Source organism: Mixophyes fleayi, chromosome 6 (assembly GCF_038048845.1).
Source record: "Mixophyes fleayi isolate aMixFle1 chromosome 6, aMixFle1.hap1, whole genome shotgun sequence".
In the NCBI taxonomy this organism is placed as follows: Eukaryota; Metazoa; Chordata; class Amphibia; order Anura; family Limnodynastidae; genus Mixophyes; species Mixophyes fleayi.
The window spans coordinates 214,251,069-214,266,899 of NC_134407.1; the positions used below are offsets into that span (position 1 = coordinate 214,251,069).

General features: G+C 43.0%; 1 protein-coding gene across 22 annotated transcripts in view; it reads right to left on the reverse strand.

The window, feature by feature from the left end:
- LOC142159778 (uncharacterized) overlaps window positions 1-15,831 on the reverse strand; it is a 627,000-nt gene that overhangs the window by 44,896 nt on the left and 566,273 nt on the right. For 17 of the 22 annotated variants that reach the window (XM_075214494.1, XM_075214475.1, XM_075214471.1 and 14 more), the window contains 4 exons: window positions 14,347-14,444; window positions 14,090-14,201; window positions 13,757-13,854; window positions 9,075-9,186 (listed from right to left, as the gene is read on the reverse strand). In XM_075214494.1, the coding sequence (XP_075070595.1) occupies window positions 9,075-9,186; window positions 13,757-13,854; window positions 14,090-14,201; window positions 14,347-14,444 (420 nt within the window). Of the gene's footprint in view, window positions 1-9,074; window positions 9,187-13,756; window positions 13,855-14,089; window positions 14,202-14,346; window positions 14,445-14,559; window positions 14,955-15,831 lie in introns of all 22 variants that reach the window. The other 5 variants (XM_075214472.1, XM_075214488.1, XM_075214489.1 and 2 more) reach the window with 4 other exon arrangements.

Sequence of the window (15,831 nt, forward strand, 5' to 3'; positions counted from 1 at the left end):
TCTTCGCAGATGACATACTTCTTTCTCTGACGAATCCTCAGGAGTCTTTACCCGCCTTATATAAACTTAAGGATGAATATGGCCTCCTGTCTGGCTATAAAATTAATTTTGTTAAATCTGAGGCCATGCTCCTCCACGCCTCCCCTTCCCTTAGGACCAGTTTACAGACTAATTTCGCACTACCTGGCAGGTAAATAAGATCAAATATCTTGGAGTTTACATCACCTCGTCCTATGAGAGATTGTATCGGGAAAACCTCTCCCCCCTTCTGTCAAAAATCAAACAGGACTTGGAGACTTGGAAGAGCTATATCATATCGTGGCTGGGGAGGATTATTGCTATTAAGATGAACTTGGTTCCTAAACTTCTGTATCTTTTCCAGACTCTTCCGGTGAGGGTTCCCGATTCTGTGTTTAGGGATTTGCATTCCTCCTTCCTAAAGTTTATATGGAGTGCCAAGCCCCCTAGAATTTCGATAGCAGTGCTTAAAAAGCCCAGGGCTCGGGGAGGCAGGGGTTTTCCAGACATTAAATTTTATTATTTGGCATCCCATTTGACCCAGGTGACGGTAACCTATGCGCGTTACCAGTCCATAGCATGGGTGGACCTGGAGACCCACTATGTTGGGGTCCCCTCCATGGCATCACTCTGGGGTTTGGCTAATATAGATAGACCACCAGCGGCCTCCTCTCTTCAATCTCTTAAATTCTGCTTATCTTTCTGGGACTCATGCCGGGTCAAATATAAATTGTCCTCTCCTATTTCACCTCTGACTCCTCTCTGGGGCAACCCACACTTCCCTCCTGGCAATTCAACGCAGCAATTTCAACATTGGATAAAGGCGAGAATACGGGTGGTTTCGGACCTGGTGGTTAATCAAACTTGGGCTTCTATGTCAGAACTTCATCATAATTTTGAACCGTTTCGTCCGCTATTTTTTGAGTACTTCCAGGTTCGACACTTCGCCATGTCTTTGCTCCCCCAGAAGGCTCTCTGGGCTCAACCTCCTTTGAATACATGTGTTTACATTCACCTCTCACTAAAGGGATGATCTCCCAGATCTATAATTGGCTCATAGATTATACTTTCAATACTCCAGGCCGACATGAGCGGGAATGGGAAAATGACTTGGGTCCTCCTCCAGATGACTTATGCTGGGAGGAAATCAGGCAGGGGATTGCCAAGAGCTTGATCTCTACATTAATTAAGACTGTCTTTCTGCCATATCATCTTGGATGTCCTCTCGCCAACTCAAACTTAATCTTTCTAAAACAGAGTTAATAATATTCCCACCCACCAACAAGAGCATACCTGACATTTCTATCTTTGTTGATAACATGACCATAAATCCCACCCCACAAGCTCGCTGCCTAGGTGTAATCCTTGACTCACACCTATCCTTTGTTCCCCACATTGACTCTATATCTAAATCCTGCTACATACATCTAAAGAACCTTTCCAGAATTCGCACATATCTCACGCAAGACACTGCAAAAACCTTAATTCATGCACTGACTATTGACTATTGCAATTCCCTCCTTACTGGTCTTCCCAAAAACAGACTCAAACCCCTACAATCTATTTTGCACGCTGCGGCAAGACTGATTTTCCTTGCAATTCGTTATTCCTCTGTTGAATCACTCTGTATGTCTCTACACTGGCTGCCTGTTTTCTACCGAATCCAATATAAAATACTCTTACTAACCTACAAGGCCATCAACAAAGCTGCACCAACATACATCTCCTCTCTTGTCTCAAAATATCTCCCAACTCGGCAACTCCGTTCTACACAAGATCTGCGTCTCATCCACCCTCATTACATCCTCCCATTCCCGGTTACAGGACTTTTTTCGGGCTGCACCCACTCTATGGAATTCTCTCCCTCGCACAATAAGACTCTCCTCTGGTCTACAAACTTTCAAGCGTTCTCTGAAAACCTACCTCTTCAGACAAGCTTATAATATTCCTCAGCCACCCTCTTAACCTCGCTACCTTTAGCCTGTTACACAATTTCACACAAGACAACTACCCCCTGACCAATATTGTTGTGTGACGGGATCATTTAGCTTATGAGTCACTTTTACCTTTGCAGTCTGGCTGGGCCAAAATGCAAAATGCAGACTTAACCTCATGTGTCAATCTCCCATTGTCCCATAGATTGTAAGCTTGCGAGCAGGGCCTTCTCACCTCTTTGTCTGTTTGACCCAGTTTGTTTATTAGTTTATTATGTTTGTCCCCAATTGTAAAGCGCTACGGAATATGTTGGAGCTATATAAATAAATGATGATGATGATGATGAATTAAGGAAACTGCCTACAAAGTGTACTATAGGTGGTACTATACTCCTGATAAGTTGTCTCGAATGTTTCCTGCGGCCACTCCGAGCTGCTGGCGGGAATGTGGCCAGAGAGGTACAATGTTACACATATGGTGGACCTGCCCTCGCATAGCTCTTTCTGGAACATGGTTCTTACACTCATAAACTCTGTGTCAGAACAACAGATAAGTAAGGACACCTGGTCATTCCTTCTCTCTCGCCCTATACCTGATGAGAGCGCGCCCTCTAACAAGCTTATTTCCCATATCCTGGCAGCTGCTAAATCCCCAATAGCAAAACATTGGAAAGACCCTAGAGCTCCCTCTATGCAGGAATTACGGTCGTACATAGGACATGTCGCAAGCATGGAGAGTATAACGTGCTACCTTCAGGATAAATAATATAATTTCGATAAGGTGTGGGCCCCATGGTACTTACTAGAAAGTCGTAGCTGCCTATCCAATGCGGCTCCTCCTCCTGCAGATGGAACATAGCTCTCGGGCCGCCTCCGGACCCCCCAGGCTGGATATGGTGCGCTGCTGGTGAGTAATGTTTGTATGCTATTTCTCTTTTGGGTAGCCAATGTAATCGTGTGTCTCAGCCTTTCCTAGCAATGTTCCAAGTTTGCTTGCTTATTTATTTATTAGCTATATTGTTAACAATACTTGTGCCTTTCTACCCCCCACCCTCCCTTCCCCTCTCACCCTTCCCACCGATATAAAAGTATAAAACTCAGAGGAGACATCTTGATTATTAAGATTTTTCTTGTCAAAAATGTTGTCTGTATTGTTCCTGTTGTTTTCTCTTCAAATAAAGAGTTTAAAAAAAAAAATATTGGACTACCTGACAGCTTAGTCTGGAGGGTACTGTCTGACCCTAAATATTCCAATAGAAGCCCAGGGTTGCACCTTTTTAACTAATGACACAGATGATCCAGAGAAAATAATTGATGAACACTTACAAAAAAATAAGATATGAAATATGAATTTTTAAAGGAGCACATTGGGGATGCTTATATAGAAGGATAGTTTCCATGGCTGTACCTGGCCGATTGGGTCAAGGAGGATTGGTATTATGTCTTATACATGTTGTACTTCAAGGACTGTTACTAATCCTAATTATTATTATTATTATATATACTAATAAAACTGATGATGTGGCTTATTAACAAGTGTATTAAAGCTAAGTGTTTCTCTTCCAGAAAAATTAAAGTTACCACACCTGTCTTAACCACTGTACTGTACACCCCATCTAATGAGTGTGAACCTTGTGGAACTCAGAAACCAAAGAACCTTTTCCTTGGATTCCACATGCTCCTTAGTGAAGCCTGTCCTTATGAAGTTGCACTGCTAACTCCCAGTAACGTTACATTTAAGCAGTGCACAATGTTAAATCCTGCTGCCTTATTGCAGCAAGTTTCAAAAGATGGGAGAAGTACCTGTACATATCGTGGTTCCCCTAGGGATTTGGGGGAATTCCATCCAAGCTTTAACAGGAACAAAAAAATGCAAACACAAAATTTTTCTGAACATTTTCTGAACATGATTGTATAGAACCAATGAAACAAGAATCTCTGGTTTTATCTGACATTAAAGATAAACCATTACCAGATGCATAACCAGAACCATAAACCATTACCAGACATCACTCTTTTTGTAGATGGTTCACGCTATTACATAGATCGTGTCCCTTATACAGGGTGTGCTGTAACCACACACACAGAAATAGTGATTCAACAGACTCTACCGAGTCACATCAGCAAAAGAAGCTGAACTAAAGGCCCTGACACTTGCATGCATATATGCAGAAGGACAAAGAGTAAATATTTACACTGATTCAAGTTATGCGTTTGTAATTGCGCATGATTATGGCCCTATATAGAAAAGTAGGGACCTTATGGGTTCAGCAAGCAAACCAGTCAATATGCTGAACATACCAGGGCACTGTTCACTGCATTCCAGCTGTCCTCCAAACTGATTGAAGATGAAGGCACAAACAGAGACACTACCCCCGAAGATAAGGGAAATAGATGGTAGACTAGGCCGCACGAGAAGCCGCCATAGCCCCAGTACCCCAAGGGGAGTCTATTTATATGGTGACCACCTGACTCCAAGTTTGACCAAACCAAACTCCAACTTATGCAGAGACAAGCAACAGAGAATGAGAAAAAGACTTGGGCAAAACATGGAGCACTATAAGTGCAAGGAGAGTGGTGTAAAGGTCAGCGTTTGTGTCTGCCAAATGCACTTTATCCCATTATGGCCAATATAGCACACGGGAAAGTGCATCTGGGGAAAGATGCTTTGGTTGTACTCACTAACAGGTTATGGATAGCACCAGGGTGTGCCCAAGTAGCACAGGCGTTAGTGGCAGGATGCCTAATCTGTGCACAGAATAACCCAGGTATGTCTGTCCCAACTCCAGACCCCAGACACAGTATCACTATAAGAGGATAGAGATAGACTTTATTCAACTTCCCAAATGCTCTGGCTTTGAGAATGTGCTAGTCTGTGTCGACTTCTTTAGTCACTGGCTGGAGACATGGCTGTATAGGAAAGCAAATGCTAAAACAGTAGCCAAGAAACTTCCGAGTGAGGTAATCTGCAGATATGGGTACCAGAGGGCATTGAAAGTGACAGAGAGATACACTATACGGGGCAAGGATTCCAGTAACTAGTAAAAAACATGGGAATCATATCTGCCCTTCACAGCTTCTACAGACCCCAAAGTTTGGGATGCGTGGAGCGCCTTAATGGTACTCTGCAATTGAAAATGCAGAAAAATAATGGCTGAAACGGGTCTGCCATGGATCTCATGTTTACCTGCACTCAGTAAAAAACACTCCTAGGAAAGACACAAGTTTAACACCATATGAGATACTGTTTGGCACAGCACACAGAACAGGACGTTATATATTCCATAGCTACTACAGCATGTACATAGTGATTTGTTGAACTATGTTGCCTTAATACAAAAACAACTAACTGAAATACATGGTCAAATGTTCTCTTCCATTCCAGATCCTAATTATGATACAAGTACCGATAAACTGCAACCTGGGGACTGGGTGCTCGTGATTTCAGGTCTTCTGGATAAACTACCCAAAGATTAGCATAAATATAACTAACGCTAGTTTAGCCCTCCATACTCATTTGCATATGTTCAGTCCCCTTATTGTGAGCATGATCACTTGCAATAGACACATTGAGTTGTAAATTTCTCAATGAAGTAACAGCGTAATAGATGGAGAGCTATGTAATCCTAACGGAGATGGTGTATTTAAGCTAGTGGGTTTGAAGTCTGAAAACGAGCTAAGAGGATTTGCTAATCATAGTATTTAAATAAATTGTTTTTAGGAACACTGGCAGTGAACGCGGCGTTCCTAAAAACAACTAGCGTTAGTTATATTTATGCTAATCTTTGGGTAGTTTATCCATAAGACCTGAAATTCTTAGTGTGGCTCATAATTAAATGATCTAAACTAAGTCACACTTTGTCACTAAGGGCATAAATAGTTCTGAATAACGCCTTTTACATTTTACCCAGAATCCATCTGTGTATTAACATATGCAAATGAGGTTGGCAGACTGATCCTATGTCTGCTTATTGATTCTTATGCTGCCTGTGTAAATGTGAACAGCCAAATAGTGTTTCCCTCAATTTAATTCAATGTAATAATACTCAATATTAATTTAATCCATCTTTATGAATGGGACCATTTGAGGATGATACACTCCTGCTGTATAAAGACCTTCACATGCTCATATGATCACCTTGATTAAATATTACATCGATTAGCAGATGTGTAAATGCATGAGTTACATGCTGCTTATGTATCATGAATAAACAGCATTTATTATCTCTATAGCTCTCTCAGTGAAGGGTCTATCATAGTGGATAACCAAAAGATGGTATATCCCTAGTATACGAGGATTTCAATCAAAACACTTATATTGATTATTTAGGACACGTATTCATGGCCTAATATATGGTACCAATACGATTCAAAGCAGTGACGCGGCCTGACAATTCGTATTGTCTATTTTATCAGTTTATTTTTTCTTCAATTGCATTTCATATACACTTTTTAATATTTCGCTATTAGAATTTTTATGACAAGTTTATTCAATAAAGATATATTTAACAGTAATTTTCAGATATTTTCTGGTCCATTTGAGTGCCCCATATGATCATTTCTGTTCTCTTTTGCTTTTTATTTGTAGCTCCCTAAGAGGAACAACTCTATGCATGTGGCCTTCTACATGTGTATACGCACCTGCTTAATCGACAGTAAGAATGTGGTTTTACATATAGGCTAGATAGGTAGGAGGAGAAAAGGTCGAAAATGAATAAAAGTTGGGAAATGTTAAATATGATTTTTTGTTAAGGCCTCATAAAGCCTTTGTTCAGCTATTTTTTGTAACTCATATAGGAATATTATTTGCTAAAAGAGATTATTCATTTTTCTGTTGATATGAAGTTTTACAAGATGTGAGCCCACGGCCTTGAGGTTTAAGCTGACATAGAGAACTCCTGAAGTTATGTATCAAGACATGAGAACAATAAGTAGCTTCATTTTAGCTCGTGGTGTGGGAGCTGTGCTCATGACGTTGGACAAGGCAGATAGAATATAAACCTCCAGCTCCCCTTGAGATAAGAACAATTATTATTATTTTCTATTTATAGGGCACCACTAGGTGTCCGCGGCGCCGTACAGGGACAAACGAGATTACAATACGAGGTGAGACAGCACAGAACAGTAAACAATAATCACAGTAACTCAGTGAGCTCAAGGCACAGCTAGAGGTGCGGGGGAGGGGAGGGGGGAAGGTTAGCCAACAACGGCACCTAGGAGGGAGGGCACGGATGAGAGGGAGACCCCCAGGGGGAAGAGGAGGGAGCGAGAGGGGACGGGGGAAGAGGGTCCTCGAGGAGGAAGGCAGGGAAGCTGGCGAGCAGAGTTAAAAGTGGTGAAGACAGGAGGAGAGAAAGCCCTGCTCAAAGGAGCGTACAATCTAAGGGGTGGGGTAGACTGACAGAGAGACACGGGGGAGAGAGGGAGAGACGGAGGAATGGAGGATAAGGATAGGGGAAGGGGAATGAAGGGGAAGAGTCAGAAGAAAAGGTAGGAAGTTAAGTGGGAGACTGGAAAGCTTTGAGAAAAAGGTGGGTTTTTAAACACCGTTTGAAACTAGACAGATTAGGGGAAGTTCTGATGGAGGTAGGGAGCTTGTTCCAGTGGAGGGGGGCAGCGCGGGCGAAGTCTTGGATACACGCGTGGGAGGAGGTGATCAGGGGGGAAGAGAGGCGACGGTCATTGGCCGATCAGAGAGGGCGGGATGGAGCATGAATAGAGAGGAGGGAGGAGATGTAGGGTGCTGTGGAGTTGGCGAGGGCCTTGTATGTGAGAGTGAGGAGCTTGAACATGATTCTGTAGGGAAAGGGAAGCCAGTGAAGGGATTGGTAGAGGGGAGGAGACACAAGAGGAGCGGCGAGAAAGGAAGATAAGCCTAGCGGCAGCGTTAAGTGCAGATCGAAGGGGAGCGAGGTGAGAGTGGGGGAGGCCAGTAAGGAGGAGGTTGCAGTAGTCCAAGCGGGAGATGATCAGAGAGTGAATAAGACATTTAGTGGCATCTTGGGAAAGGAAGGGCCAGATGCGAGCGATGTTACACAGCTGGAAGCGGCAGGATTTAGCAAGAGAGAGAATGTGGGGGCCAAAGGAGAGAGGAGTCGAGGATGACCCCGAGGCAGCAAAGTTTGGGGACAGGGGAGATAGAGGTGTTGTCGACAGTGATAGAGAGGTCGGAAGGGGGCGAGGTGTGAGACGGAGGAAAGACTATGAGTTCAATTTTGGTGAGGTTAAGCTTGAGGAATCGAGAGGACATCCAGGAGGAGATGGCAGAGAGGCAGGCGGACACCCTAGAGAGGAGGGAGGGAGAGAGATCAGGAGAGGAGAGGTAAAGTTGAGTGTCGTCAGCGTAGAGATGATAGTTGAGGCCGTAGGAGCTGATGAGTTCACCTAGGGAAGAGGTGTATAGAGAGAAGAGTAAGGGTCCCAAAACAGAGCCCTGAGGGACCCCGACTGGAAGGGTGGACAGGGGGGAGAGAGACCCAGAGGTGGTGACGGAGAAGGAAAGGTCAGCACGGTAAGAGGTGAACCAGGACAGGACTGGGCCAGAGAGGCCAAAGGACTGGAGGGTGTGTAGGAGGAGGGGGGGATGGTCGACGGTGTCGAAGGCTGCAGGAGATCAACAATAGACTCATCTGTCCTTAGAAGGGGGAGAAAGTAAACACCTCAAGAATACGTGAGAAAGTTAATCAGCAGCGCATCCCATAGACTATTGTATGCTTATGATGTAGGATCCATATATTCAGTAGGCTATAAAAACTTGTATCTTTGTATCAATAAATCAGAGAATATTCCCTGTATACAGAACTTGGTCTGTGCCAATTCTCTCCAGCCGATTGAAGCGCTTCCAGATATACTTGACACCACAGGCAAACTTGGATCAGAATTTTAGATCTAACAACTCTAATGCAATATTGGCCCAAACGATTGCTCATTGTTTGATTGACTCAATACTTGGCTGAAAACACTGTAGTGTGTACCCAGCCTAATGGCTGCTGACTCCCCCACTGGGCAGATCTGTTTCCTCATTAGTTTGTACTGACAGAGGAGGGTGTAGAACAAGAGATTGTTGTAGGGAATGAACATGGAGACTATAGGAGATTTCTGTATTTAGTGCTTATTACTCACCTGTGCTGATATCTGTAGGGATTTCCGCCTCCTTACACTGCTGATCACCCCTCACATACGTCTCTTCTTCTCCATTTATATCTTCTACTTTACCATCAGTCAGCTCTTCACCCTAAATAACCCACAAAACAATAAAATAACAGGTTAATAATGTCAGATTTAATGAGTGGAGATTAACCCCTTTATGCAGCTTTGCTATATGTCAGATATAATAAAGTTCATTTTGTAATGACTTTCACGACCTAGTAAAGGAAATTAATTGTCCTGGCTGCACTTTTAAAATTATTTGATTCACTTGAAAACATTTCATTAGTTTAAAGAACCTTATTTACACTAATTTCTAGTTTGTTTTTTTGGGAATTAGGCCACATCCCTCAGGAAAAGTTTTAAAATGGAGGCTCAGGAAAAGTTTTAAAATGTGACACCCAGTATATACAATTGTCTCACTAAGGACTCACGTACAGGAGATGCCCTGACGTTGGCAGGTGAGCTTATCCCAATATAACTATACTGTGCACAAGTATCCTATTTATGCATATGCTGACTCAGTGAATTATATATTGTTTGTTTCAGAGCGCTGGACAATATCTTCTTTTATCCTAGTGCAGGAGGATTTCCTATGGTTTCATGAAAAGGTGAAAGATTTGCTTATAACAGCTGCTGGTCTGTTCTTATTTATGGAACAACTTTGGATTTATTTATGCGAATATGGACTATGCACAGTACTGAATACCTATGAATAAGTGCATCCTCCTTTGAAAGTTTGGGTGTGTATATATATATATATATATATATATATATATATATATATATATATCTATATCTCACTGTCGCTGGATGTATATATATATATATATATATATATATATATATATATATATATATGGATGTATATATATATATATATATATATATATGGATGTATATATATATATATATATATATATATATAAATACAATTGTAGAAAGTTTTACCGTACCTATTTATTACTTCATAACTAGTAGATTCTAGTTATAAGCTTTCAGTAATTATGGCTGCTCCTATCTATACTTGTCATGGAAAGTATGAGGAGGGGATGAAAGATTTGTCTCTCTCGAAAAGAGGAACTGGATTTAGGAATTATATTCTATGTTGCCCATTGGCCTCGGTGAGGGTACAGACATAACTAATGGGTTAACTTCCTACTCTGAGCATAGAGATTCTCATTTGCAACTACTATAGGAGATGGACACTATCACACAGTGATCACATACTACACTATAATAAAAACTGTATTGTTTACATGTCATGCGAGAGTAACTTCTGAAGATAAGAAGGGAAATAAGAATGTCTTAGTTAAGGAAGAGATACACAAGAAGCCAATCGGTTAGACAATATTATTATCATTTACTTATTTGGTGCCACAAGATTCAGCAGCACCGTACACAATACAAACAGTAGACTATATGAGGGTGTAACAGTACAGAACAATAAACGAGTATTACCAACACTAGAGAATCTCCAGGCACGGTGATTGTAGTGAAGTTGGAGCAGAAGAATAGGTATAGAGACAGGAGGGAAGAGGGCTCTGCTCATAAGAGCTTACATCCTAAGGGAGAGTAAACAAACATCACGCACAGAGGGGAGTCAGTTGAGGGGAAATAGCGCGGGAGAAGTGAAAAAAGGTACGGGAGGAGAGAGAAGATGAGAACAAGTGGAGGACATCGAGAAAGGGTTAGGTGGATGGCTGGTAGGCTTTGAGGAACAGGTGAGTTTCAAGTTCCCTTTTGAAGGAGCACAAGTTAGGGGACAGACGGATGGAGCGAGGGAGGTAGTTCCAGTGGAAGGGGGCAGCATGGGAGAAATCTTGGATTCTGGAATGGGAAAAGGTGATCAGAGTGGAGGAAAGGCGACGGTCATTGGCCGAGCGCAGGGAGCAGGAGGGAGTGTGAATGTAGAGAAGGTTAGAGATATAGGGGGCAATTGAATGGGAGAGAGCTTTGTAGGTGAGGCCGAGGAGTTTGACAAGGATTCTGTAGGGGAAGGGGAGCCAGTGTAAGGCGGGGCAGAGATGGGAAACAGAGGAGGAGCAGCGTGAAAGGAAGATAAGTCTTGCAACCGCAATGACTACAGAACAAAGGGGGTCGAGGTGGGAGCGGGGGAGGCCGGTGAGTAGAAGGTAATCAGTAATCAAGATGGTCGATGATGAGTGCATCGATGATAGAGATATAATAAAATAGTCTCCCGATAGAGGAAGTGTGCGGATGCGGGCGATGTTACGCAGTTGGAAGAAACAGGATTGGGCAAGGGATTGAATGTGGGGGGAAAAAGAGAGGGAGGAGTCAAAGATGAGGCCCATGCAGCAGAGTTGGGGCAAAGAGGAGATGGCGGGGTTGTTAACAGAGATAGAGAGGTCAAGGTGGGATGAGAGTCTAGAACAGGCCTGTCCAACCTGCGGCCCTCCAGATGTTGTGAAACTACAAGTCCCAGCATGCACTTCCAGCTATCAACAGGTTGTCTACTGGCAAAGCATGCTGGGGCTTGTAGTTTCACAACACCTGGAGGGCCGCAGGTTGGACAGGCCTGGTCTAGAAGGAGGGAAGACAATGAGTTCAGTTTTAGCAATGTTCATTTTGAGAAAGCATGAGGACATCCAAGAGGAGATGGCGGAGAGGCAGTCAGATACACGAGAGAAGAGGCTGGAGGAAACATCAGGAGAAGAGATGTAGAGTTGAATGTAATTAGCATAAAAGTGATACTGAAGACCGAAGGAAGAGATGAGAGCACCCAGGGAGGTAGCATAGAGCGAAGAGAATAGAGAGCCAAGAACTGAGCCCTGGGGGAGGAAGAACTAGACGTGGATACAGACAAGGAACTGTTAGCGAGGTATGAGGTGAACCAGGTGAGGACAAAGCAAGAGGGGCAGAGAGAGAGAAGCCTTTGCAACAGGAGGGGGTGGTCCACAGTGTCAAAGCCTGCGGCGAGATCCAGGAGGATGAGTAGGGAGAAGTATCCCTTGGATTTAGCTGATAGAAGATCAATAGTACCTTTTCCAGGGCAGTTTTGGTGGAGTGGAGGGGTCGAGGAGGGAATTGTCCAAGAGGTGTCTGGTGAGGCGGTTGCTCAAGTAATTTAGAAGCATAAGGGAGAAGTGAAATGGGGCATTAATTAGCAAGTGAGGTGGGATCGAGATTGTGTTTTTTGAGGATGGGAGAGATAAGGGCATGTTTAAATTTGGAGGGTATGATGACTAAGGAGAGTGACAGGTTGAAGAGGTGCTAGGTAAGAGCAGGCAATCGAGGAGAGAGAACGAAGGAGGCCAGAGGGGATGGGATCAAAGTAGGTAGACGGGGGAGGGGAAAGAATAAGGGAGTGAACTTCTTCACCCGAAGTAAGGCGGAAGGAGCAACAGAGTTGGTTGTAGGAGGTAGGTGAAGCAATGAAGGTGGCAGGAGAGGGAGGGGAAGAGGAGATTTTGAGTCTGATGGCCTCAGTTTTGGAGGAGAAAAAAATGGCGAAGTCAGTAGCTGAGAGGGAGAGCTGGGCAGGAGGAGTGGGGATTTAATGTGACAATGAAGGCGAGGATTAAAGGACTGAGAAGAAATGATGGACTTAAGGAAAGATTGTTTAGGGAGAGAGAGGGCAGAGCAGTAGGAGGAGCGGATAAATTTAAAATGAAGAAAGTCAGTCAGGAAGCGAGATTTCCTCCAGAAGCATTCAGCAGCGAGAGTGCACTTCTGAAGAAAGCGGGTGATTTTGGAGTGTCAGGGATGAGGAATTAAGATGTAGGGGCGACAGCATCCAGGGCAGTGGTGAGGAAGTGGCTATAGAGAGTGGAAGCCTGATCAGGGCAGATCAGAGTGGGAAGAGGGGATAGGAGAGTTTTAAAGTTGGGACGGGGCTAGGGGAGAGGATGGGTATAGGACAGAAACAAGGCAGCATGGTGAGAGTCCATGAGACAAGGGAAGGAAGAGGGGTGGTCAAAGTGTAAGAGAGATGAGGAGTAGGGAATCACGGTGGCTTAGTGGTTAGCACTTCTGCCTCACAGCACTGGGGTCTTGAGTTCAATTCCCAACCATAGCCTTATCTGTGAGGAGTTTGTATGTTCTCCCCGTGTTTGCGTGGATTTCCTCCAACACTCCAAAAACATAATAGTAGGTTAACTGACTGCTATCAAAATTGACCCTTGTCTGTCTGTGTGTGCGTGTGTGTGTGTTAGGGAATTTAGACTGTAAGCTCCAATGGGGCAGGGACTGATGTAAATGAGTTCTCCGTACAGCGCTGCGGAATCAGTGGCGCTATATAAATAAATGGTGATGATGCTATTGAGTAGCAAAAGGCAAACCGTAGTGAAACGAATCAAATATTAAGACTAAATAAAGTAAAACTGTAAGGCAAGAACAATAAAATAAATCTAAAAATTAAATAAAAATAAAAATACAAGGCAATCACAATTATGTAGTGCTACAGTGAGTGAAAACCAGCCAGGGAGGAAACAGTACATGAAAACATATGGTGAGTAACTACAGGAACGGGTGAATCCGGACTGATCAAGAGTAACAACATGTCTTATTTAACGAACCGTGATTAAATAAAAGAACATCAGTGTATAAGATCCACACAACTTATATACAGATAATATAGTTCAGTGTCATTTGGTATTTGGTGAAACGCACAATTATTTTACTTGATGCCCAATTACCTGATAATCCTGTGGGATACTGGGATTCCCCTCTATACAGTCCTGAGAATAAAGCAGACAGGGACATCTCTCTGGGGTATTTCTGTTGCTGGATCCATCTGTAGGAAACACACAGTGACTGAACACATTGTTTATATCTGATTATCAGATGATGTGTATCTAGGTGACCCTCATAACTGCTCTCTCTTTTACAATAAATGACAGTCGCGATGATACATTACACAAACGGGTGTTCGTCTAACTCTGAATCAGGCCCTGTGTGTATATGATTATTTTGATGGGTCCTACAAAAGAGAATGTAACTCTTTTCTGACTTTATTGTTTATTACTCACCTATGCTGATATCTGTAGGGATTTCCTCCTCCTTACACTGCTGATCACCCCTCACATACGTCTCTTCTTCTCTGATTGTATCTTCTACTTTCATATCCATCAGGTCACAACCCTAAATGAGCCGCAAAACAATAAAAAGAACAATAATCAATAATGTCTAATTTAATTAATTAGGAATAAATAGAAAATTATTAGTGTAGGATAAAGTCACTTTGATGTTTTAGTGATGTTTAGATGAGACTCTCAATTCCATCTACCTGATAGTCCTGTAGGATATTGTGAGTTTCCGCTGTGTGATCCTGTGAATATAGAGGATGCGGACATCTCTCTGGGGTATCTCTGTTACTGGATCCATCTGAAAAAAACACACAGTGACTGAATACATTGTTTATATGATTGTAAGATGATGTGTATATAGGTGGCCATCACAACTGCTTTCTCCTTTACAAGGAATTCAAGTATCCTCTTACCCAGTGATGTGAGGGGCTGGTGATTCTCCATCATCACGTCCTTGTACAGATCCTTGTGTCCTTCTAGATACTCCCACTCCTACATGGAGAAATAGACAGTGACATCCTCACACCTTATAGGAACCTGACACACACAATGATACAGTCATCACCCAGACACATCCCCTGGTGTTACTGTATAATGTCCCATTCCCAGCAGTCACCTCTCCAGTCAGCAGCTGAATGATCTTGTTGGTGAGTTCTAGAATCCTCTGGTCATTGTTTCTCTCATGTATCAGTGAGTGAGGTGGAGGCACCGTGATGGGGCTCTGGGTCCTGCTCAGTCCTCCTGACACACGGGGATGGCTGCTGGGTGCCTCACACTCACCAGATTTTTTCTTCACTATGGTGTAATCCTGTGTATTGAAGAGAGAAAAACTCAGCATAAAGAGCAGACCCCTTCACTGGTTCACAGACCCTCCAATTATGGCCAATATACAGATGTAATCACACATGAATTAATGCCATGAGAAAGTCAGATATTAATGTCAAAGAACAACAAACACTAACACAACCTTTTGTTCAAGTACCAGAGAACAGACTGAGTGGGTTTAAATAGAGAAGTGCCTGACATCATCACCAAGTGTCTGAACTCATGCTCAAATGTCACAGAGCATCTAAGTAGGATCTTCAATACAAGAAGCGACTTATGGAAAGGGGCTATCAGCTGGGTGCACTCGTGAAAGAAGACATTTGTCAGACATACAGAGACAGGTTCATTATAATACCTACGTTTTGGGTGGCCACTGTGCGCTCTCTGTTTATCCACAGGTAAAATTTTGGGAGGTTTGTTGCAAAAAGTAAAACTGACAACGCAACCCATCTTTGATGCACTGAGATAATATCAGTCCTACCCACAACGGAGAAATAATCCACCTCTAAAAAGGGTTAAGAAAGATCCGGGTGCTGTAACACAGGTGCAGTAAAGAAAAGTCCTTTTTAAGATGAAGAAAGCAAAGGTGGCCTCTGATGGTCACTGGTTGGAATTAGCTGCATTATTCATGAAAATGGTAATGGGAGTAATACAGAATAGTTCCCTTTTCAGGATCCATCTGATGTTGCAGACTAACAGCAATATGTTGTAGTTGAGCATCAATATGCTGTGAGACAATCTCCACAGAGACTATGGGAGTTCATGTCCTTCTGTAGCTTTGGAATCCATCACAATCTCTGTTATTACATTAAACTGCACATAATGAGGTCCTCTACCATTCTGTACAATCTCACACATAC